The sequence below is a fragment of the Ailuropoda melanoleuca genome, chromosome 3 (genome assembly GCF_002007445.2).
Source record: "Ailuropoda melanoleuca isolate Jingjing chromosome 3, ASM200744v2, whole genome shotgun sequence".
In the NCBI taxonomy this organism is placed as follows: domain Eukaryota; kingdom Metazoa; phylum Chordata; class Mammalia; order Carnivora; family Ursidae; genus Ailuropoda; species Ailuropoda melanoleuca.
In genome coordinates this window covers 10,642,059-10,668,275 of record NC_048220.1, presented here as the reverse complement: position 1 = coordinate 10,668,275, position 26,217 = coordinate 10,642,059, and the positions used below count along the sequence as shown (strand labels likewise).

The 26,217-nt window shown below is 40.9% G+C and overlaps 1 protein-coding gene across 1 annotated transcript in view; it reads right to left on the bottom strand.

Moving 5' to 3' along the window:
- Positions 1–26,217, bottom strand: part of HSD17B4 (hydroxysteroid 17-beta dehydrogenase 4) — a 92,288-nt gene that overhangs the window by 32,816 nt on the left and 33,255 nt on the right. The window contains exons 9-16 of the mRNA XM_002915448.4: positions 22,586–22,677; positions 19,543–19,567; positions 17,771–17,899; positions 15,419–15,522; positions 13,674–13,910; positions 4,483–4,534; positions 2,057–2,128; positions 44–147 (exon numbers count right to left, since the gene is read on the bottom strand). Coding sequence (XP_002915494.2) covers positions 44–147; positions 2,057–2,128; positions 4,483–4,534; positions 13,674–13,910; positions 15,419–15,522; positions 17,771–17,899; positions 19,543–19,567; positions 22,586–22,677 — 815 coding nt within the window. The remainder of the gene's footprint in view (positions 1–43; positions 148–2,056; positions 2,129–4,482; positions 4,535–13,673; positions 13,911–15,418; positions 15,523–17,770; positions 17,900–19,542; positions 19,568–22,585; positions 22,678–26,217) is intronic.

Genomic DNA, 26,217 nt, shown 5'->3' with positions numbered 1-26,217 from the left:
ACACTTAAATAGCCATATATTTTCTTGTAAGGCCAGAGCCTACCTTGGCTTTGTCTGACACCCGTTTTCCACCAATGCCTCCAGAGCCAACAAAGAAAACAGAGAACTGATTATAGCATACAAGTTCCTCCTCCAAGTAAGAATAGACTGAAAAGCAAATTAAAGAAAAAATAAAGTTACTCTGAAAAGAAATGACTAGTTAACAAATATAGGATCAATGATTCCTTTAAAAGTTTTGAAAACAAAACCCAGTTACTGAAAGATGCCCAAGTTTGGTTTACAAAGCATGATTTTAACTCATTCACTACCAGGCCCTGGAGGGCAGAGTGAAGAGAATCTTCACAAATCCTCTCTTCATTGTGAAACAGCAGTTTCTCTCACCTCTTAAACCTCCCCAAGTGCCTATCGTATCTCAACTCTCTCCATCTCAAACATTTCCAAAAATCCCACCATGAAATGCAGGTATCCACACTCTCAAACATTCACACATTCTGCCAAAGGACTCAAAAAGAGCCTGGAATACAAAAGAAATAGTGAGAATAAAGGTATAAGTTTCAGGAGGGCAGAATCATGGGCATTTTCCTCACCATCCTATTGCCAGCAATCAGAATAGTACCTGGGACTGAAAAGGCACCTAATAAATACTTATTAAATTAATGAGCAAATTAATGACTATATGACACGAGTGAGCAAATCAGTGAGTAAATAATGAATGACTGTAGGACAACTGTCCCTCTTTCCACTGACTAATTTCACAAAGAGAGTTTGAGTACTCTCTTGTATCTCTAGCTCTAGAAAACTGGAAATATGACTTTGAATGGCAGACTATGGAAAAGTCTAATTACAACAAAAAATAAGGAAGGTCATGGCAATTTGTGTTTAAAGTAAGATTTTTCTCTTCATTACACAGGAAACCGGATATCTCATTTCATATACACCTTGTCTACAAATTCTAATACATTATTACCCGTTCCCAAGCTGTAGTCAAGTCAGTGGAGTGGGTCAAAGAGGAAAGAGTCAACATGAAAGCTAAGGTCATGGCAGAACCAAATATGTTACATATTTGGAAGCACAGGGAGAAGAGTAAAAGAAAACTAGGAGAATTGAAGGCAAATGTTGGCCAACTTCAGGAATGATGAGAAAACACAAAAATCTACAACAAAAAAGGGAAGAGAAAGATGAGAAAGAGAGTAAGAGAGAGAACAGACATACGATGAAACTACGAGCGAATGCAAACAAGGCAGTAGAATATTCGAGAGCATCAAAAACGTTCTCAGCATATGATTTAGTAAAAACAAGTGCTCCTCAACAGCACAGACAGTAAAACCTTCTATTTATCTAGTTAGAACAAAAATGATGAAGCCTATATTCCAACTATCACAATATTAAACTTTCCACTAAAACTTATTTCCAAATTTTTGGACAACAAAGATCTATTTCTTATCTTCTTAAACTTTGGAATAAATGAACTTTAAGCAATGTTTATCTTTAGTCAATGTTAATTACTAGCATTTCAACAAGTGTTAAACTACTGTGACCTTTTTTCCCCCACTGCAAATAAAATGTGGCTACGGTCTTTAAGCCACATTTGAGTTCAACAGGCTTGAATGCGCAACGTTAGGAACCTAACTACCATTTATGAAAATGACTCAGGGGTCAAATACGTTCCAAGTTCCAAAGAGCTAACAAAGACAAGAATATCTACACTACAGGCTGATTATCAGCCGATGGCTGTTGATGTGTTCCTTCCCACCAAGTCTGTACTCCAGTGAGCTGAGTTCACCACCATGCTATATATTCCAGCCACACCTCTCATCTCTGTGCTTTGGTCCTATGTTGGAAACGCCCCAGTCTTCCCACCTTACCCCAACCCACTCTTTCTCCCCACCCTCACTTCTTTTTCTAAGAACTTCCAAATTTTTAGAATGCTTATCTTGCTTTCTCACAAACTGGAAGCCGAACAAAAACGTACCTATCAGTTTCTAGGATGAAGCATTAAGTTACACACAAGGCCTATCAGTCTAACAATATTATGAGAAGAACAGAAGTGAGTTACCATCCAGAAGAATTACTAGACCGGATACTTTATCAAGGACATCAACAATGACTGCTTCACATTTTAAGTTTCCTAAAATGAAAAGCAAAACAAACAAATAAATAGACTCTTCTGAAGACCATCAAGTTATAACATTCAGATAGGAGAGAACATAACATAATTTCCACCGTAAGTTCAGCAAAACTACACGCTTTGAAATAATTTTCAATATAATGCTGAATAATTCAACATTAAAAAGCAACAGAATACCTAAGTCACTACATTTGAAACAACAAGTAGCAGCATAATAAATATCAAACTTAATACCCAGAAAATCTAGGGACCAGCATATCCCGAACTAGAACATGTGCTAATTCGTGATGGAAAATACAGTGCTGCTGTTGGGTTTCTTGTACTCAATCTAATGCTTTTTTTTTTTTTTACCCCAGGGAGGGGTCACTCAGCCTCTGACAGTAGCACCACAGCTAACCAATGAGCCACCGAGAGACACGGACACGCTGACATCAGTCTCCTGATACTTGTGTCTCATCACCTGCAAGGTTTTAAAGGAAGATCATAAATAGCAGTCATACCTTGGTTTTCTACACTTTAAAGAGGTTCTAAAACATAAGTGTCTCAGACTTTGAATATTCGTATTTACTAGACAATAAACTTTAACACGACTTAAAGAAAATGTACAGAAGCTACTGAAGAAAAATAACTCATGAGAGACATCACTTGAGACTAGGAAGGTACAAGAAATTGAGAGAAATATTTTCCACACCTTCCTATTCATATCTCTTTTCAGTTGTAATCATTTTTTTAAAGATTGATTTATTTATTTTCGAGAGAGAGTGTGCGAATGCAAAAGCAGGGGGAGGGGCAGAGAGAGAGGAAAGGAATTCTTAAGCAGACTCCCCGCTGAGCAGGGAGCCTGACGCGGGGATCGATCCCAGGACCCTGAGATCATGACCTGAGCTGAAATCAAGAGCTGGATGCTCAACTAACTGAGCCATCCAGGCGCCCCTGTTGTAATCATTTTTGAGTATAAGCCTATCTCTCTCTCTCTTCAGATTTAAAACCCCTAAAGGCAGAAATCTATCTCATACATTTCTGCTTTCCTCATAGCACTAGTTCCCAAGTGAACCCACGTTAGGTCGGTTGCACATAAAACAGAGAGGGACCCTCCTGGCCTTGGCCCTGGCCATGGGCACCACCACCACACTGCATGCACATGACACACGCACGCACACAAAACCTCTGTGGCTGGGATACAGAATCCGTATTTTATTTTAAATAACAGGTAGGGGCACCTGGGTGGCCCAGTCGGTTAAGTGTCCGACTCTCGATTTCAGCTCAGGTCTTGATCTTAGGGTCGTGAGATCGAGCCCCATGTCAGGCTCCACACTGGGCATGGAGCCTGCTTGAGACTCTCTCTCTCTCCCCACCCCCGCAAAAAAATAAAAATAAAATGAAATGAAATAAAATAACAGGTAATATAATATAATGTAGTAACAGGCTGTTTCAGTATGTAGCCAGGTTAGAAAACTCATCTAAAACTGAAAACTCTGCCTTGCGCATGGCAGGTGACCAGCGAACACCTGATGAAGGCGGCCATCACATGCTGGGCACCGCCTCACAGAAAACGTAGGCTGTAGCACTGAAGTAAAGCTATTCGGGTTAAGCAATGAGAATCTCATTAAATATTTAGTAAAATAAAAGGATTTGGGGAAACATTATAGGAGTCTAGCTACTTACTGACCTCTACATTATATAATGTGAAATGATAAACACTTTTTTTGTATTTTACTGTCTTATATGGTCAGTATTTAATTAGACAACATGCTGACATTAAAGCAGTAAAACAAATCTGTCAAATTACAGTGGAAGAATGAGAAAAGCAGCTTAACTGAACAAATAATATATTACCGAGAAAAAGAAAATTCGTTATTTAGGCAGATGTGATTTTATTTACTTTTTCTTACTTTAAGGAAAGAAAGCAGGAAAAAAGTTAATCACAAGAAACTCTGTATCTTTTAATGTGGTTTGCTTTATGAAAATCACTACCAACACAAATACCTGAGAAAGGAATCGAAAGCCATATTCATAGGAATTACAGCTGATTAAACACAATTGCTAAGTTTAGAGCACACATACTTAGAAAAGACTCTCCTCAGTTGGTAATAACACATGCGTCAATGGAGATGAACCGTCAGTTATTTTGAAGTAGTTTATTAAATTAGACTGCTAAAGGACAAAGTTTAAAGTCACCCAAACAGCTACTCCTTCACATCAATCCACTCCAGTGGCTGACACGCACACCAATACCTTGCCACAGGATTTATCTAAGTCACTCTACGCCAGCTTAACACAATGACACAGTTTGGAAGGTTAGTCGGGAAATAAAATGAGGGTGTGATTAAGAAGTCAGAGCATCACAAACTCACCTGATCTGGGAAGTGGTTTATGTAACTCCAAGTATTGCTCCCCGTGGAGAGCCTATGTCAGAGTAAACAAAATTTTATTAGCAGACTTTCCTGTCTCACAGGTTGTGCTGTATCTCTAATCACAAGTGGTACTTCACCATCCACATGATCACATCACTACTGTCCCCAAACTATCTGTCTCAGTTTAGCTTCTACTACTTCATCATATGATTCAAAATTTATCAGTCCCCCAATCGAAAGACTGTCAGATCTTTTGAAGCGGAAAAGGTTCTTTGTGTTCTTTCTTGACATTCATAAATCTTTGTTAGCTGCTAATTATGGATTGTTTGCCAATGCAAACACTAAACTAGGCTGTATTTCCAGCACTTATCACTGTGCCTGGAACATACCGGGTATTTAATAAATATCTGTTGAATAAAAATGAACAAATTGGCCAATGCAAGTAAAGTAATTTTAAATCGCACATACAAATGATTTGACTAAAACACAAAAGTAAACCTTACAACCAAGTTCAAAATAAAAAACTATCATGGTCAACACTTCCTTGGTGTAATATCTTATAAATTATGTCTATAGATATAGCCATAGATATATGTACATCTATAAGATATATCTTATAAATTATCTATTCGTAGATACCAAGGACACTGGGTAACTTGATAGCCACTTAACCTCAATGGATGGAAACAAGAATACACCAATATGTAGGAAAATAATAAGGCAGGAAAAACAAAACCTGACCCACATATTCAACTGACCACACCGCACTGGCGTGGGATAGCTTTAATTCCGTGTCTTCCTACAAACCCAGAAGGGAGCAACTGGGACAAATGCAGGACGGCCACTGTATGACGTGGCCTGGAAGCTTGAAGCTGGGAAGGCGAGGCTTTCAATTCAAAATGGCCATTCTTGGACTGGGGGTTAAGATGGCGGAGGAGTAGGGGACACCTTTTTCAGCCGGTCCCCTGAGTTGAGCTGGATAGGTACCAGACCAGCAGGGAATATCCACAGAATCAGCCTGAGACGCAGGAAGATACATCTGGATCTCTACAAATGAACATCTCCAGCGCTGAGTATCGAGGTACGAAGCAGGGAGCCGTGAAACCGCGCACAGATATCGGAAGCTAAACAGAAGGGGGAGGGAGCCGCCGTGTCAGGGCGCCGGGAAGCGGTAGCCACCTGCAAGGGGGAGCGGACAGACCGCGGACCCGCACGCTTGAGACAGCAGGCTGAGAAGGGAGCTCCGGGAGCGCACGCGGGACGGCTGGCGGTTGGCGGGCCACCTGCACGGGGGAGCAGGCGGACTCGCGGACGGCACCCGCGAGACAACAGACTTAGAACGCGAGCTCCAGGAGCGCGCGCGCAGGGCGGCTGGCGGGCCACCTGCACCGGGGAGCGGGCGGACCGCGGACCCGCACTCTGGAAACGGCAGACTGAGTCCGTGAGCCGGGAGCGTGCACCACCAAGCATCTCACGGAGCTCCGGAGCTCCGGTGTGCTCACTGGATCGAGGCTGAGACCGGGAGCTCCGGGAGCGTCCGCGGGGCGGCTGGCGGCTGGAGGGCCACCTGCACGGGGGAGCAGGCGGACTCGCGGTCAGCACCCGTGAGACACCAGACTGAGACGGGGAGCTCCGGGAGCCCGCGCGGGGCGGCTGGCGGCTGGCGGGGTTGGAAACACAAAGGACAGAGACGTGCCGGCCCTGGAAGTGAGGGCTGGGACGCCGGGTGTGGGGCGCACAGCCCGGGATGCTGCAGGGTTGAGCAGCACCAACAGAAACAGAGTTAAAGTGGCCAGAACATCAGTGGAGAACGATCCGCGATCCCTCTGTTCTGAGACAGAGGCTGAATTTCAGCCGCTGCTGCTCTCTCAGAAGAGGCATAGCAAACCGCCAGGGAAAGCCGCCAGAGAACAAAAGCCCGGAAATACCGGCTCACAGGGTGCCCATCCCCATCCCCCCTCGCAAGGGACACAGAGACTCTACCCAAACAGGGTTTTCTGAGTACCGGCAGGCAGGCCCCTCCCCCAGAAGGCAGGCTGAAAAATCAAGAAGCCCACAACCCGGAGCGCCTGAGTGGCGCAGTCACCAAGCACCTGTCTTCGGATTAGGGTGTGATCACAACGCTCCGTAAGGAGTCCTTCATCGGGCTTCTCCACCGGGAACCTGCTTCTTCCTCTCCCACTCCTCTGCTTGGGTTCCCTTTCTTGCTGACTGTCTCTCTCTCTCTCAAATAAATAAATAAACTCTTTAAGGAAGAAGCCCACATCCCTAAGATCTCTATAAAACAAGGGCGCACGGCCTGGGTCCCAGTCAACACTTGGGCTCTGGACAACCCTGCAATCTCTCTTCATCAGAATGACGAGAAGGAGAAGTCCCCCCCAGCAAAGAAAAGATAATGAGTCTGTGGCCTCTGCCACAGAATTGGCCTCGGCCACAGAATTAATACATATGGATGTATCCCAATTATCAGAAATGGAATTCAGAGCAACAATGGTCAAGATGATGAGTAAACTTGAAAAAAGCATCAGAGAAAGCGTTGCTGAGAATATAGAATCCCTAAGGGCAGAAATGAGAGCGAATCTGACAGAAATTAAAAACTCAGTGGGCCAAATACAGTCAAAACTAGAGGCTCTGACGGCCAGGGTCACCGAGGCAGAGGAACGCGTTAGCGAATTGGAGGATGGGTTAGTAGAAGAAAAAACGAAAATAGAAGCTGGTCTTAAAAAAATCCACGCCCACGAATGTAGATTACGGGAGATTACTGACTCTATGAAACGATCCAATGTCAGAATCATCGGCATCCCTGAAGGGGTGGAGAAAAACAGAGGTCTAGAAGAGATATTTGAACAAATTGTAGCTGAAAACTTCCCTAATCTAGCAAGGGAAACAAGCATTCGTGTCCAAGAGGCAGAGAGGACCCCATCCAAGCTCAACCAGGACAAACCTACGCCACGGCATGTCATAGTGCAATTCGCAAATATTAGATCCAAGGATACAGTATTGAAAGCGGCCAGGGCAAAGAAATTTCTCACGTACCAAGGCAAAGGTATCAGGATTACGTCAGACCTGTCTACAGAGACCTGGAATGAGAGAAAGGCTTGGGGGGGCATTTTTAAAGCTCTTTCAGAGAAAAACATGCAGCCAAGGATCCTTTATCCAGCAAAGCTGTCATTCAGAATTGATGGAGAAATAAAGACGTTCCAAAATCGCCAATCATTAACCAATTTCGTAACCACGAAACCAGCCCTACAGGAGATATTAAGGGGGGCTCTATAAAGGTAAAAAGGCCCCAAGAGTGATACAGAGCAGCAAGTCACAACCGATACAAAGACTTTAAAGAGAAATGGCATCATTAAAATCATATCTGTCAATAATCTCTATCAATCTAAATGGCTTAAACTCTCCCATAAAACGCCACAGGGTTGCAGATTGGATAAAAAGACATGACCCATCCATTTGCTGTCTACAAGAGACTCATTTTGAACCCAAAGATGCATTCAGACTTAGAGTAAGGGGATGGAGTACCATCTTCCACGCAAATGGACCTCAAAAGAAAGCTGGAGTAGCAATTCTCATATCAGATAGACTGGATTTTAAACTAGAGGCCATAGAGAGAGATACAGAAGGGCACTATATTATTCTTAAAGGAAGTATTCAACAAGTGGATATGACAATTATTAATATATATGCCCCCAACAGGGGAGCAGCAAGATACACAAGCCAACTCTTAACCAAAATAAAGAGACATATAGATAAGAACACAGTAATAGTAGGGGACCTCAACACCCCACTATCAGAAATAGACAGAACACCCTGGCAAAAACTAAGCAAAGAATCAAAGGCTTTGAATGCCATACTCGACGAGTTGGACCTCATAGATATATATAGAACACTACACCCCAGAACCAAAGAATACTCATTCTATTCAAATGCCCATGGAACATTCTCAAGAATAGATCATGCTCTGGGACACAAAACAGGTCTCAGCCAATACCAAAAGATTGAAATTATCCCCTGCATATTCTCAGACCACAACGCTCTGAAATTGGAACTCAACCACAAGGAAAAACCTGGAAGAAACTCAAACACTTGGAGGCTAAGAACCATCCTGCTCAAGAATGACTCGATAAACCAGGAAATCAAAAAACAAATTAAACAATTTATGGAGACCAACGAGAATGAATACACAACGGTCCAAAACCTATGGGATACTGCAAAGGCAGTCCTAAGGGGGAAATACATAGCCATCCAAGCCTCACTCAAAAGAATAGAAAAATCTAAAATGCAGTTTCTATATTCTCACCTCAAGAAACTGGAACAGCAACAGAGGGACAGGCCTAACCCACTGACAAGGAAGGAGTTGACCAAGATTAGAGCAGAAATCAATGAATTAGAGACCAGAACCACAGTAGAGCAGATCAACAGGACTAGAAGCTGGTTCTTTGAGAGAATCCATAAAATTGATAGACCACTGGCAAAACTTGTCCAAAAACAAAGAGAAAGGACTGAGATTATTAAAATTATGACTGAAAAGGGAGAGGTCACGACCAGCACCATTGAAATTGCAAGGATTATTAGAAACTTTTATCAACAGCTATATGCCAAAAAACTAAACAATCTGGAAGAGATGGAGGCCTTCCTGGAAACCTATAAACTACCAAGACTGAAACAGGAAGAAATAGATTTCTTAAATAGGCCAATTAACTATGAAGAAATTGAGTCAGTGATAAACAACCTTCCAAATAATAAAACTCCAGGCCCAGACGGTTTTCCTGGGGAATTCTACCAAACATTCAAAGAAGAAATAATACCTATTCTCCTAAAGCTATTTCAAAAAATAGAAACAGAAGGAAAGCTACCAAACTCATTCTATGAGGCTAATATTACCTTGATCCCCAAACCAGGCAAAGACCCCCTCAAAAAGGAGAATTACAGACCGATTTCTCTAATGAATATGGATGCCAAAATCCTCAACAAGATCCTTGCTAATAGAATCCAACAGTACATTAAAAGGATTATCCATCATGACCAAGTGGGATTCATACCTGGGATGCAAGCATGGTTCAACACTCGCAAATCAATCAATGTGATACATCATATCAACAAGAAAAGACTCAAGAACCATATGATCCTCTCAATTGATGCAGAAAAAGCATTTGACAAAATACAGCATCCTTTCCTGATTAAAACCCTTCAGAGTGTAGGAATAGAGGGTACATTTCTCAATCTCATAAAAGCCATCTATGAAAAGCCTACTGCAAGCATTATTCTCAATGGGGAAAAGCTGGAAGCCTTTCCCTTAAGATCAGGAACACGACAAGGATGCCCACTCTCGCCACTATTATTCAACATAGTACTAGAAGTCCTTGCAACAGCAATCAGAAGACAAAAAGGGATCAAAGGTATCCAAATCGGCAAAGAAGAAGTCAAACTGTCTCTCTTTGCAGATGACATGATACTCTATATGGAAAACCCAAAGGAATCCACTCCCAAACTATTAGAAGTTATAGAACAATTCAGTAAGGTGGCAGGATACAAAATCAATGCCCAGAAATCAGTTGCATTTCTATACACGAATAACGAGACTGAAGAAAGAGAAATTAGGGAATCCATCCCATTTACAATAACACCAAAAACCATGCGTTACCTTGGAATTAACTTAACCAGAGACGTAAAGGACCTATATGCTAGAAACTATAGATCACTTTTGAAAGATATTGAGGAAGACATAAAAAGATGGAAAAATATTCCATGCTCATGGATTGGAAGAATTAACATAGTTAAAATGTCCATACTACCCAGAGCAATCTACACTTTCAATGCTATCCCGATCAAAATACCGAGGACATTTTTCAAAGAACTGGAACAAATAGTCCTTAAATTTGTATGGAACCAGAAAAGGCCCCGAATCTCCAAGGAACTGTTGAAAAGGAAAAACAAAGCTGGGGGCATCACAATGCCGGATTTCGAGCTGTACTACAAAGCTGTGATCACAAAGACAGCATGGTACTGGCACAAAAACAGACACATCGACCAATGGAACAGAATAGAGAACCCAGAAATGGACCCTCGGCTCTTTGGGCAACTAATCTTTGATAAAGCAGGAAAAAACATCCGGTGGAAAAAAGACAGTCTCTTCAATAAATGGTGCTGGGAAAATTGGACAGCTACATGCAAAAGAATGAAACTTGACCACTCTCTCACACCATACACAAAAATAAACTCCAAATGGATGAAAGACCTCAATGTGAGACAGGAATCCATCAAAATTCTAGAGGAGAACATAGGCAACAACTTCTATGACATCGGCCAGAGCAACCTTTTTCACGACACATCTCCAAAGGCAAGAGAAATAAAAGATAAAATGAACTTATGGGACTTTATCAGGATAAAGAGCTTCTGCACAGCCAAGGAAACAGTCAAAAAAACTAAGAGACAGCCCACGGAATGGGAGAATATATTTGCAAAGGACACCACAGATAAAGGACTGGTATCCAAGATCTACAAAGAACTTCTCAAACTCAATACACGAGAAACAAATAAACAAATCATAAAATGGGCAGAAGATATGAACAGACACTTTTCCAATGAAGACATACAAATGGCTAACAGACACATGAAAAAATGTTCAAAATCATTAGCCATCAGGGAAATTCAAATCAAAACCACACTGAGATACCACCTTACGCCAGTTAGAATGGCAAAGATAGACAAGGCAAGAAACAACAATTGTTGGAGAGGATGTGGAGAAAGGGGATCCCTCCTACATTGTTGGTGGGAATGCAAGTTGGTACAGCCACTCTGGAAAACAGTGTGGAGGTCCCTTAAAAAGTTAAAAATTGAACTACCCTATGACCCAGCCATTGCACTACTGGGTGTTTACCCCAAAGATACAGACGTAGTAAAGAGAAGGGCCATATGCACCCCAATGTTCATAGCTGCATTGTCCACAATAGCCAAATCATGGAAGGAGCCGAGATGCCCTTCAACAGATGACTGGATTAAGAAGCTGTGGTCCATATATACAATGGAATATTACTCAGCTATCAGAAAGAACGAATTCTCAACATTTGCTGCAACATGGACGGCACTGGAGGAGATAATGCTAAGTGAAATAAGTCAAGCAGAGAAAGACAATTATCATATGATTTCTCTCATCTATGGAACATAAGAACTAGGATGATCGGTAGGGGAAGAAAGGGATAAAGAAAAGGGGGGTAATCAGAAGGGGGAATGAAACATGAGAGACTATGGACTATGAGAAACAAACTGAAGACTTCAGAGGGGAGGGGGTGGGGGAATGGGATAGACTGGTGATGGGTAGTAAGGAGGGCACGTATTGCATGGTGCACTGGGTGTTATACGCAACTAATGAAGCATCAAATTGCATCGGAATCTGGGGATGTACTGTATGGTGATTAACACAATATAATAAAATAAAATTAAAAAAAAAAAAAACAAAAAAACAAAAAACAAAAAACAAAATGGCCATTCTTGCCCACCACAGATTTTGAACACCATTTATAATTGTTCCAACTCCTTCCAACTCTGAAGGAGTATTTTGCAGAATTCTGAAACATCTGCTTTGCTTGTACTTCAATTATCCAAACAGAACTGGATGCAGCAAAGACCGTGGGACAGGGACTAAAACAACAAATGATGACCTCATACATATCTCTGGCCTCCCTCCCAAATTCATCAGATACTCAAATACAAGCAGTTTTCACAGATTCAGAGCAGCAACAGGCTACATGACAATCTAGGAAATGGGTCCTCTAATTACCAAGAGAAGTGGGCTCATAGTTCTATGATGCAAGAGTTATCCCTGGGCTCAGTACAGGAAACCTTACTCCAGAAAAATGAAATCTACCCCACCTCAAAAGCTTTCTCACAGCTGTTCCACTCCTTTCTTCCAGAAACAACTGGTGCACTTTGCTTCTCAAATACCACATCCTCCTGATATTCCTCAGACCTCATACCTCACCAGCCATTCCTTCTCAGTCTCTCTTGCTAATTCTTCCCCATGTCTTCACCCTCTCAACACTTGCAGGGTCCCTGAGCACAGGTTCTTCTCTGCTTATAATCAGACATTATGGGTTTTCATCTAGTCTTGCGTCTTTACACATCACTACAAGCCTAAGAACCCCAGGGAGACCTCTCCCCCAAACTCGAGACTCACAGATTCAACTTCCCATTTTACACCTCTACTTGAATGAGTACTAGAATCTCAAGTCTGTCCAAAACCGCTTCCTCATCATCCCCACCTTAACGTAATTGTATAGATCTATCTTACCATACACAATAGGTTGCATGTAGCTACTATACCTACTAAATATGTTATATATAATTAATTATAAATAATCTACAGAGACACAGATGCACATATATCATCCCAGCTACAAAAACCTTCATCCTTGACTCCTTTTTCCTCTCCCTCACAGCCAATCTTTTGCTTAAATTACAGAAGAGACTCCTACCAGGCTTCTCTGCTTTGGCTGGGCTCCCATATAATCTACACAGTAGCAGAAATGAGCCTGTGAGTGAACACAGGCAGATCCTATCACTCCTCCATTCAAAGCACTACAAATTGCCTCCTGTGTTAATCAGAGGGTAAGCCTGAAATCCTTCTAATGACTACAAGGCCCTGTTTCTGGTTCCTCCGACAGTTACACTGGCCCCCTTGCTGTTCCCAAAACAAGCCAAGCATGCAAACGCCTCACGGCCTTTCACGTTTGTTCTCTGTGCTTCAAATCCTCTTCCCAGATCAGCACCTGGCTTGTTCCTTCACCGGTATGAGCAGGTAAGAATTGTCACCCCCATTTTATAGACAAGGAAACTGAAGCTTAGTGAAGTACTTTACCCTTGGTCGAACAGCAAGTAAATGGCAGAGAGAGAATTAAGAACATTATGCCACAGTTGGGGGACTGGACCTAATTGCTGTTTTCTTCTTTTGGCTTGCCCTTTCAACTAACTCTCTTCTATGCTATGCTTAAAGAGAAAAAAATCAAAGGATATGCTAAGTCTTTATTCCTGAATCTAGGGCCCCAATTTTATTAATACACATGTGTGTACACACATGCATGCATGCATGCACGCACGCACACACACACACACACACACACACGAGATAGAGATCAATCTTATTTAAAGAAACCAAAAAAAGCAAAATAAAGGTTTCTTGTTACACATACCTTTCCCAAGTTGACTGAAACCCCAGGAAACTCTGGTAAGTCTCTACCTATTATAGGTTTCTGAGCTAAAACAACTCCAAAGGTAGGCAAACAGGAAAAATCGGTGCTCCCTTCATATAAGAATTTCATATCTTTCGGTTCCTTCATCGATGCTCCCACGCCAAGGGCATACATAATAGTTTGCAGTTCCGTATAAGCAGAATAAAAGGGAGGAAGTTTATGGCCAATAATTTCAGCCTATGAGAGAGGTGTAGAAAATTATTTTTTCACTGATATTTTTGTCTAATACTTAACATTTTAACTTTTTCAAAACTATTAACTGATTGCATACCTATTTTGCTTTCAAAGAGATCTGAACGGAATGCCATGTCGGTGAAATTCATGGCATCTCTTAACTGCTTCATTATATTTTATTTTAACAGAAAACAATCAGAAAATGTGTAGAAAAGGACTTCATTTACAGATAAGTACTTTTTTATTGTTTGCTTCTTACTAACAGTATGTCTCATTTTCAAATTTCCTCTATCTGATGGTGAGAAGCCCTATTAATTAGGCAACTATTAGCAATTCAAAAATACAAAAAAATAATTATTATTATGAATTTGTCATAAATAGGGATAGTGAATTGCCCTATAAGAGCTACTGTATAAGATTCACTGTAAAGAGATGAGCAAAACACTGCATAATGCTTGTAAATGAGACTGCCTCATAATGGTTTTAGTTAAATTGTGATTTTACCTTACATTTCTTGCTAGGAATGTCCCTGACTCATTGATATTGTATTTTCCTACTTAGTTATGATACGTCTAGCTAACGTGTGAAGTATATATCAGGTTAAAAAAGAATAATGTCCAACTATCAATCACGTTCATCCTGAAACAGGAGTCGGCAAACGAGGGCTGAGTGCTGAGAATGGGTTTTACATTTTTAAGGAGGGGTTAAAAAAAGAAAAACAGGAAGAATATGTGACAGAAACAGTATGTGGTCCATAAAGCCTGAAAACATTTATTATCTGGCCCTCTCCCAAAAAAGTTTGCCAACCCCTATTCTAAAGTAAAATCATATTTATAACCCAATCATAGTCTCAGGGTTAAAATTAAATTAACTTTATCACTATGTCTGCCCCGAGTCACAAAACTCCAAAATCAAATGCATCATATGATTTATTTATTACTATTTATGCACTACAATTTTTTGTTGAAAGGCTACATATGGGAGACAGTCAATCAGCAAACTTCACATGAGCTATAACCACAGTTCTGTTAGAATTTCTGACACAAGGGGAGGCTCTTTCTTTGCAGCCATGTTGAAATAGTTCCAAAATACAAGCTATCAATGCTTTCCCTGGGGTGGGGGAAGGCTCCAAAGAGGCACTTAAATAGATATCCTTTTCTAAAAAGCTAGAAAAACAGTAACTAAAGTAGGCTTATCAACTATAGTATCAAAAAAGGTGGGGAGGACACTTGTCTAATTATATTAAAGAAGTAAAAGTAAAAATAATTAATTAATTAATTAATTTAAAAAAGTAAAAGTTACACAAGGCTACATCTTAGCCTTATGTTCATTCAAATTCTGTAACTATTCAGTACTTATTTTATGAAAAGTTTTGTCATCACTTATCTTTCCTATTTAACAATAAATTAGTAGCTTGGAAAACAATATTTTTTGTATGAAAGAAAAGAGAGAGAAAGAAAAAGAAAAGAGAGAATCTTCAGAAAAAGAATAGGCTTCTCTCCCCCACTTACAAATGCCGATGGATCTGCTGATGCTTCGTGGCTCGTACGATTTGTCGAAATGCCTCCCTCTGAATCTATTTTACTTAGAACTCCAATTATACTGCCAATTGATTCTAAAAAAATAATAACAATAACAATGATGATTTTGTTAAAGATGTGACTAAGAAAAGCTACGACGTGCTCGATAATCTCTTCTATAACACTGGGTAAGCCTGCCACAGAACTGAATATGAGAGGTCAAGTTATTACAGGAAAACATCGTCAAAGACTTTGAAACAGACCAAGGGTCACTGGGGGTTTTCAATGGAGAACAAGGCACTGTCCAGCATACTCTTCCTGGATTACGATTCTAAGGGAGGTTCTGGCTTTGCAACATCTCTGCTGGATTTTACAACTCCGTGGACCGGGACCCTTGATCAGAGACATGCAATTTTTGAAGGACAAGCTCATTTCCCTTCTCTCACCACCACCACCCCTCCTTCAGGATGGAACAATGCCAAGATTACCCCTGAGCCCCCCATGTCTCAAGTGATAGCTCTGAAGACAGTACAAAAAATTCTTCCAGGGAAAACCTTCGTTATGACCAGAGATTCCAGACAGGGTTCAGAAGCTGCTACTTTGGGGTCAAAAAGGTTAATAAAGGAGATTAATGGGGCATTCACACATGCTGTAAGGTTCCAAAGCCTCTGGGACCTTTCCAATAAACCTTAGCACTATGGGCCTCCTTCCGAACTTGGACAAAAACTCTAAGCAAACCACAGAATGCGATGTGATCAGGGACAGCCACCATTCCTGGTGACACTAGTGAAGAGGCTTCGGGCCACCGAATCCTCCCCTCACTGCCCCACTCAGACTGTGGCCGGAGGGAGTACTTGTAACTGAGAGTCACCTTGCTCCGGGCTGCAAAGTATGGCACCCAGACCCAGGCAGCCCGAGTTAACTCGGCTCAGGCGCTGAGCAAGCTTGGGCCGGTCACTGCATTTGTCTGGGGCTTAGCTGGGTCACTCGTAAGATGACAACAGTTCTACAGAAATTCTGGGGTTTTTCTTCTAACTGTACTTCAAATACTTACAGGTATTCTTTTCATTTATAATTACATGATTCCTTTAGTTAGCTTTTTCTTTATAACGCCTTCAAGGCAATAAATTGGAACTTGGACATGAGAGGAAAGTTTTTAATATACTTCTTCCTGTTTTCCCCTTCATTTTCATCAATGGGTGAGTGCTATTCACAGGCTAAATTTATCTCCAACATCAAAATATGGAATACAGCGAATGCTACCATTAACAACACAACAATCATGTTATCATCTGATTGAGAAAGAGCACAACGAAAATGTCAGTGAGCGTACCAGCAGGCAGGGAAGTGTAATTAAGGAGGGGGAAAAAAACCCCAGAATAGTCCGTTTTTCAGATATATTCTCCTACCAAACACTGAATACAAAATTACTAAAAGAAAAAAGAAAACGATGTGTCTGTGAAATAACCCTGAATCATTATCTTTCCCAGAAAAGTCCTTTAAACATCATATACTATATGCACATGTGAGTTATACTAGAAAGAAATGTGACTTTTACCAGGTGCCCACTCCTGTGGCAGACCACAGACGACTCAATAACTCATGGTATGAGCATTTACTGAATCCTTTCTGAGTTCGGCACCAAACACAAAAGCAGCACGTACAAGACACGGTCTCTGCCTCTGAAGGAACATATTGTGCAGCTAAGAAACCACATACTTAGGAAACCAAAGCAGCTCTGATGAGATGCTACGTGGTCACAGTTGAGCTGAGAGAGATCAACGTAGCCCGAAATATCTGGGACTGGTTTGGTGAACATCCGGGCTTGAGCTTAGGTTTCTAAAGAAGCACTAGAGTTAGCAGAGGTGATGAAGGGAGGAAGGGGCACTTGAGAAGGGCAGAGAAACAGCGGCAAAGACCAAGCACTGAAACAAAGCAAAATCTACTCACTAGACAGAAAAGAGCTACGCCTAAATAAAATTAGCCTAATAGGACTTAGAACTTTTAGGGCAATAGAGAAAAATCCAGTGAGGTGAGGAGTATATGGCTAGGTAACAGAAGACTCTGGAAGGAGCCGGCAGACAGGGAGTAGACTTGAGGAGCACAAAAGGGTGCACACCTTTTACCATCCCTCACCAGGACACCCACCAAAAAAAATAAGATTACAAGAAACCAGGAAAACTGCCAGGGGGGTTGACATACATATCTTAAATCTGAAGAGTTCTAATAGCTACCAGAACAGAAAATGTGCTCTAGTTAAAGCAGAAGACAATTCCGTAAGAGCAGAGAGCGTTCTGCTGCCTCTGGCTCCCCAGCCGGGAGTGAACAGATTCGGGACTCTACCTTGAATGCTCAGGGGCTTGCTGGCATTCTCGAAGTCACAGATCTTCTGCCAGTTGGCCTTCACGGCCTCAGGAGTCATGGGCTGATTCTTCTGTCTCACAATGGCTCCAAGGGCCCGCTCCCAGCGTACTGGTCACAGAAACAAAAGGAAGACACAGAGCACAGAGTTTAAGAGGGACACAGAAAGCAAAATTCATCTGAGCCCCTTGATTTTTCTTTAAGAGAAAGGGAATTCAGGGGGAAAAAATAGATTCAAATATCTGAAGAGTTTTACTACAAGCCTTTAAAGGCATTTTCCTTGAAATAACAAACCCATTAGGGTAATGTGAATTAAAAAATATATATAGATATTTAAAGCTGAAGGGAAAAACCCTCCCCTCTGCCGATGCCAGACACTACTAAAGGTAGAATGTAAGGCTGAATCAGAAAAATTTAAATTATATATAATCACACCAAAAGACTGACTTCATGACCACAGATCACTCAGATAATATACTTCAAGATAACAGAATGAGCTATGCTTAAACAGCTAAGTGAGGACAGGTGGTGATAACAGGTCAAAGACTCCAGATAAGCAAATCAGTACAGCACATAGCACCAAATAATTCCCTGTTGCCCCACTTTGCTCTTGCTCCTTTTCCACAGGAAGTCAACTAGAATAGGGCAGATGCACAAAAATCATTATTGCTATAAAAGTTCTATGAACAGAATTTTTAATCCCGTTTTCTTTTCAAAAACCCCAGGGAATAAAATAGGCACGAGTAACCTTATTTAAACATAATGGTCAGACTTTGACGATTACTAAACTGAAGATCTGTTTCAGGGAATGACAGAAAAGCCTGCTTCTCGAGCTTCCCGATTGAGAAAGTCCCAGAAAAAGTTTTTATTTCAACAACTGATTTTTTTTCTTAAATGGATATCCTGAGACACTTACATTGAGTAATACTTGAGTAGTATGAGTTACTTTAATAACTGAAGACAATGGTCATTAATAATGAAAATACCGATATTCTGTGTTGTAACGATACCCTCCAATAATGACCACCTTTTAAATAACTCAGTTAATTTTGATACCAGCAGCCAACTGAAAACTTGATTGGGGATACTGGAATTCTCACAATTTTTTTTCAAATGTCATGAAGCAATTATACAATTTGGAGCACACAAGATTTGAGAGCTGGAGAGAACGAGGGGTTGAAGCCCAACAAGCTTCCTACTGGACCGAGGTGGAATAACTTCCAGACATCAGCTGCAATTTGTCTCAGCAAGTTGTCCGCTGTGATTCCTCACTGTCACCTCCTGCCACCTCACGGCCCCAAGGAAAGAAAGAATTCAAGAGAGAACTGGAGAACTTCCCCGCTGTGCCACCTAGCACCAGGCTCTTCCCAACTTTTCCAAGCAGCCCTCTCTCCCACTCACTTCTCTGCAGAAACAGCGAGAACGATAATGTGGGACACCAGACATGCGGGAGGACAAACACCAATATAAAAAGAGACTGTGCTGTCAGAAGGAACAGACAAGTCCCGAATAAGGGCTGCAGACAGAAACAACAACAACGACAACTCGATGGTTTCTTGAGGACGCCGAAGAACTGCAGAACAGCTTCCACATTTTGGAACACCTGCTGGCAGAACCATGTGTGAGTGTGAATATGTATGCACGAGCTCTGAGAGGGAGACATCTGGCAATATCTTCACGCAGCTCCAACTGGATGTGTGGGGTTAAAAATACACAAACAATGTACGGCACGCAAAATACTGAAGGAGACTTACGTTTTCCAATCCATCCTCCTCCAACCTACCAAAAAGAAGAAAAAACAGTTATGCCATCTCAAGTGAATCAGGCAGCAGAGAATTTGTTAAATTGGGAAAACAGGCATCTACCTCTCTAAGAGTATGAGAGAGCTAGACTACAACGGATGAAAAGAAGGCAGCTCTACAAAAGCCCACGGGCCCCCAGGACTGTGCGGTGTTCATCGTACCAGAGTAGAAATACAAAGCAGCACAAGGTAGTAGAAATGTGTACGGTGGAAAAGCATGACTGATGTCAGAAACCAAGGCTGCGTACTAATCCTTCTACTTACAGTTGTGCGACCCTCATCAAACTATTTGAATTCCCTAAATCCAGATTCCCCCTTATGTAAAATAATGAGACTACTCTTCATGGGATAACCATAAAGGTGAAACAATATAAGATAGTAAAGCTGCCCAGCACAACACAGGCATGAAAGAACATCCCTCTAGAAAATTCTAGTGAACAAAAAAATAAAAAGGGAAGAAAAATAAAAGTAGGACTTGACTTAATGATAAACTACATAAAGTCATTTTAATAAAACATCTTTATAGAGAAAAGGCAAATGACCAAATACATTAACTGCTACACAGAAAGATCAGTTTTTTTCTAGAGGTCATGCAACGGAATCCCCAGAAGAGAATGTCTGATTAAAAAAAAAAAAAAAAATCTTGTTGTCAATCTTCAAGCACAACTACAGTGTGCTGGAATTTCTCATGAGAATTTCATATGAACAGGACAACAGAAAATGTATCAGCAGACAGAACACATCTTAGGGCTCTAGGTCAAGTATGGCTTTTTATCACCCTTTGCCTCTATATGAATATGCCCACAACTTTCACAACAGACCCATCAGCCCTGATGCTGTCAGAGGAGACACATCAACAGTGATTTTGGTAACAAACAAGAGAGAGATCATATTTTACCATATTTTGGGAATGAAGCAACAAGCTGTAAGCTCCTCCCGGGCACTAGAAGCAGGAGCTCCAACTAAACCCAAGAATCTCTATCCTACACTCTAGATATGTCTCCAAACATCGCAAACATTAAGTGGCAAAATTTATTTTCAAGGCCTCAGTCGGAATGTTACAGATGTTTCTTACTATATTTTACCAATCATGCACACCAAGTGTTCCTCACTAGAAATGTTCACAACATAGTAAAAGAACAACAACAAATAAAACTTCAACTACAAAATGCCCCTGTTGTCTTCGCAGGTTTGGCTGTGTGTATGAAATGCAGATCTAAGAAAAAAGATTGTTCAGATAAGATGCTCATCTAATAAAAGCCTGGAAGGATGCAAAAAAATACTAATAGCAGTTATTGCTAGATAGGGGTAATGCTGACAATCTTTATTTCCTTCTCTACACCTTCCAGTATATTTTAAATTTTTTACAAAGGCATGTATGATTTTTGTCCACAGAATTAATAACAAATGTAACCGTAAAACATGAAAAGTTTAAAAAATTCCTTCATGACGTAAAAGACAGGTAGACCAAATTCTGAGCCCCAGATGGCTTAGTATTATTAAATTTGCAAAGGTCTTATAAGGCTCTTTCCACCTCTAATTTTCCACAATTCACATTCAGTGGCTGTGATTAAGGAAGCGGAGGCACACATCTCTGCTTAGACATGAGCAGACTGTTTTTTATTTTAACAGCTTTTTATTCAAATGCATCAGATTAACATAGCATTCACTTCAAACTAAGCCAGGTTACTTTGCTACCAAGATATATTTTTGGATTTCCTAGTGTTCTTCATAGAAGAGGTTCATTATTACCACAGAGAATCAAATAAGGGTTGGGGGCGGGCATCTAAAATATAACAGTTCTAGAAAAAAAGAGAGATCACACCCAAATGAGGAATCAAAGATGTATAAAATGACATAAAGAGATCTAAAAGGATTTTGACTGAAGAGTGAAAACTGGATCTCACTGGACGTGTGCTTTTTATTTTTACAATAAACATTTAAAGCTCTGCAACATGGAAAAATAGAAATGCTTATTTTTTAAGTTAGAATAATAAGTTATGTTTACTGATCAATCACACCCAGATTAAATTTCTGCTATAGTGATATAATAGTTACAATCAAAGTGTGACTGGTTTTTCTGTTTTGTTTTTAAAGATTTTATTTATTTATTTGACACAGAGAGAGCACAAGCAGGGGGAGCAGCAGAGGGAGACAGAGAAGCAGACTCCCTGCTGAGCAGGGAGCCCCATGCGGGACTCGATCCCAGGACCCTGGGATCTCACGACCTGAGCCAAAGGCAGACGCTTAGCAACTGAGCCACCCAGACGTCCCTGAAGTGTGACTCTTATGTACTAGAGCCAATGCCAAGATTTTAAAAATATGACTTCGGGGCACCTGAGCGGCTCAATCGGCTAAGTGTCTGACTCTTGGTTTCAGCCCAGGTCATGATCTCTGGGTCGTGGGATCACACCCTGTGCCGGGCTCCACACTCAGTGCGGTGTCTGCTTCAAATCCTCTCTCCCTCTCTGTCTCCCACTTGCACTATCTCTCTCTCTAAATAAATAAATAAATCTTCCAAAACAATAAAAATATGATTTCTAGTTGTCACCACAAAAGCCCAAGAAAACTGACGCTCAGGGACGTTAATTTGTACAATCTACCAGTGAGCCAGCGATTATCAAAACAAAGAATTCAAAACTTGGCCTCACTGACTCTAGACCTACACTCTGACCTCTCACATCCAAGTTCCCAAACCAAATAAAACTTTCCCCATTTGAGAAAACACATCAAACCAGCCATGTTTTCATTTGGTGAGAATATTAGAAATGAAGAAATAAGGAAAAAGAGAATGTATGAAGTTGCCATTACTTCTTCTAAAAAGGAAATTAGTCAATACGTGTTCCTTAGCTAACCATAATAAAAAATACGCAAGTGATATCAACTCATACAGAGGTATGCAAATGTGAGCAACTGGAAAATATTAATGTTTAGATCATTTTTTACTTATAATGACACAAGTATTGCTCTGAGAGAAAGCAGGTAGGGTGGGATACCTCAAACAAGCTACCATTTTCCTCACAGCTCTCATGGCAAAGCCAAAGGACCAGGGGGGCCACATAATCTGGCTTCAGAGCTTCCACGAGATCTGAAAGAAAGACCAAAAAAAGATTTTAAACAACAATGTCTACAGACTTAATCAATGATTTTGCTTTCTGAAAATTCCTTCCTTATAAATTATAAATAACTCAGACAGTTGTTAAGGAAGTAAGAACAAAATTAGATCTATATAATCAGTCAGCCTAACATTCAAAGCTTCTGGAAGAAGCATCCCATTTGTTGCATCCCAATGGAGACATTCCAGAAGCTCCCCAAGCTTCTAACTTAGAAGGTAACAGACACACTTTTCCAAGAACGGTAACATACTATTCAGGTGAAGACAAGTTAGAGGCGTCTAGGCAGTAACTAGTGAGCAAAACTCGATTTAACATGAGGACCCGAAGTACCATTCGTTCCCAAAACTATTTCACTCTCCCAGCAATTTAGCCAGAAGCCAGGTAACTACACAATAGCATTGACAGTTCTAATGGCGGTAACATAATGACATGAAATGCAACCATTACTGATGAGTAACAAAGTGTAAGAAGTATTTCCCCCCTGCATACTCTTCTATGAGCAACTTAACAGAGTAGAAAGGAACTGGCCATACCCTGGGAGATATTGTGGGTTTGGTTCCAGACCACCACAATAAAGCAAATATCCCAACAAAGCTAGGCAAGTAAATTTTTTGGTTCTCCACTGCATATAAAAGTTATGTTTATGCTATCCTTTAGTCAGTTAAAGTGTGTACACATCTTAATTTTAAACTACTTAAATTTAAAATACTTTAGTGCTAAAAAATACTAACCATCATCTGAGCTTTCAGTGAGTTGCAATGTTTTACTAGAAGATGGTCTTGCCCGGTGATGGGTAGTAAGGAGGGCACGTATTGCATGGTGCACTGGGTGTTATATGCAACTAATGAATCATCGAGCTTTACATCGGAAGCCGGGGATGTACTGTATGGTGACTAACATAATATAATAAAAAATCATTAAAAATAAATAAATAAAATAAAAAATATAAATAAATAAATAAATAAATAAATAAATAAATAAATAAAAAAAAAAGAAGATGGTCTTGCCTCCATGTGGACGGCTGCTGACCGGTCAGGGTGGTGGTTGCTGAAGGCTGGGGTGGCTGTGGCAGTTTCTTAAAATAAGACAATGAAGTCCGCCTCATCAACTGACTCGTCCTTTTACAAACAATTTCTCTATAGCATGCGATGCTGTTTGATAGCATTTTACTCACACTAGGACTTTTTTCAAAATTGGACTCAATCCTTTCAAACCCTGCCGCTGCTCTGTCAACTAAGTATAGGTCATGTTCTAAATCCTGTGTTGTCACTTCAATGACCTTCAGGCCATCTTCCCCAGGAGAAGATTCCATCTCAAGAAACCACTTTCTCTGCTCATCCATAAGAAACAACTGATCCATTCAAGTTTTATCGTGAGATGGTAGCAGTTCAGTCCCATCTTCAGGCTCCACCTCTAATTCTAGTTCTCTTGTTATTTCCACCATATCTGTAGTAACTTCTTCCACGGAACTCTAGAACCCCCCAAAGTCATCCATGATAGCTGGAATCAACTTCCTCCAAACTCCTTTGAATGCTGGTATTTTAACCTCTTCCCACAAATCACAAATGTTCTTAATGGCATCTAGATGATGAATCCTTTCCAGAAGGTTTTGAATTCATTTTTCCCAGATCCATTAGAGGAATCACCATCTATGGCAGCTATAGCCTATGAGATGTATTTCTTAAATAATGAGACTTGAAAGTTGAAATGACTCTTTGATCCATGGGCTGCAGAATGGATGATGTTGGTGGGCCTGAAAACAACATTAATCTCCTGTTTCTCCACCACAGCTATTGAGTGAGCAGGTGCATTATTACTGAGCAGGAATATTTTGAAAGGGATCTTTTCTTTCGAGTACTGGATCTCAAAACAGTGGGCTTAAAATATTCAATATGCAATTTCTTGAATATTAAAATATTGAATAAACCATGCTGTAAACAGGTGCATGTGCTGTCATCAAGGCTTTGTTGTTCCATATATAGAACCCAGGCTGTGTAGATTTTGCATAATTCTTCAGGGCCCTGGGATCTTCAGAATGGTAAATGAGCACTGGCTTCAATGGAAAGTCACCAGCTGCATTAGCCCCTGACAGTCTTTGAAGTCAGGCACAGACTTTTCCTCTCTAGCTATGAAGATCCTAGAGGGCATCTTCTACCAATAGAAGGCTGTCGTGTCTGCATTAAAAATATTTTGTTTACTGTAGCTACCTTCATGAATTATCTTACTAAATCTTCTGGATAATTTGCTGCAGCTTCTGTAACAGCACTTAGTGCTTCACCTTGCACTTTGATGATACGGAGATGGCTTCTTTCCTTAAGCCTCATGAACCAACGTCTGCTAGCTTCAAACTTTTCTTCTGCAGCTCCCCACCACACTCAGTCTTGACAGAATTGAAGAGTTAGGGCCTTGCTCTGGATTAGGCTTCGGCTTAAGGGGCTGGTTTGATCTTCTGGACAGACTGCTAAAACTTTCTCTGTATCAGCAATAAGGATGTTTTGCAGGGCACCTGAATGGCTCAGTTGGTTAGGTGTCTGACTCTTGACTTCGGCTCAGGTCATCATGGTCTTGGGGCTGTGAGGCTGTGAGATTAAGCCCTGCTTCGGACTCCACACTGAGTGATGAGCCTGCTTGAGATTCTCTCTCTATGCCCCTCCCCCACCCCAGTCGCACCCCATCTCTCTAAATAAATAAATAAACAAATAAATACAAATACAAACAAAGCTGTTTTGCTTTCTTATCATTTGTGTGTTGGCTGGAGCAGCATTTTTATTTTATTTTTTTTTAAGATTTTATTTATTTATTTGACAGACAGAGACAGCCAGTGAGAGAGGGAACACAAGCAGGGGGAGTGGGAGAGGAAGAAGCAGACTCCCAGCGGAGGAGCCTGATGTGGGGCTCAATCCCAGCAACCTGGGATCACGCCCCGAGCCGAAGGCAGGCGCTTAACAACTGAGCCACCCAGGCGCCCCTGGAGCAGCACTTTTAATTTCCTTCAAGAACTTTTCCTTTATCTTCACAACTTGGCTAACTGTTGGCACAAGAGTTTTTGGCCTATCTTGGCATTTGACATGGCTTCCTCACTAAACTTAATCATGCCTAGTTTTGATTTAAAGTGAGAGACACGTGACCTTCCTTTCACTTGAGCACGTATTGGTCATTGTAGGGTTATTAAGTGGTTTAATTTCAGGGAACAGGGAGGTCCGAGGAGAGGGAGACGGAGGAACAAGTGGTTGGCAGAGCAGTCAGAACACAGGCAGTATTTATTGAGTTCTCCATCTTCTATGGGTATCTTCTATGTGACACCCCAAAACATTTACAATAGCAACATCAAAGATCACTGATCATAGATCACTGTAATAAATACAGCAACAATAAAAAAAAAAGTCTGAAATACTGCAAGATGACCAAAATGTGACACAGAGACATGAAGTGAGCCAATACTGTTGGAAAAATGGTGCTAACAGACTTGCTCGATGCAGGGTTACCACAAACCTTCAAGTTGCAAAAACTGT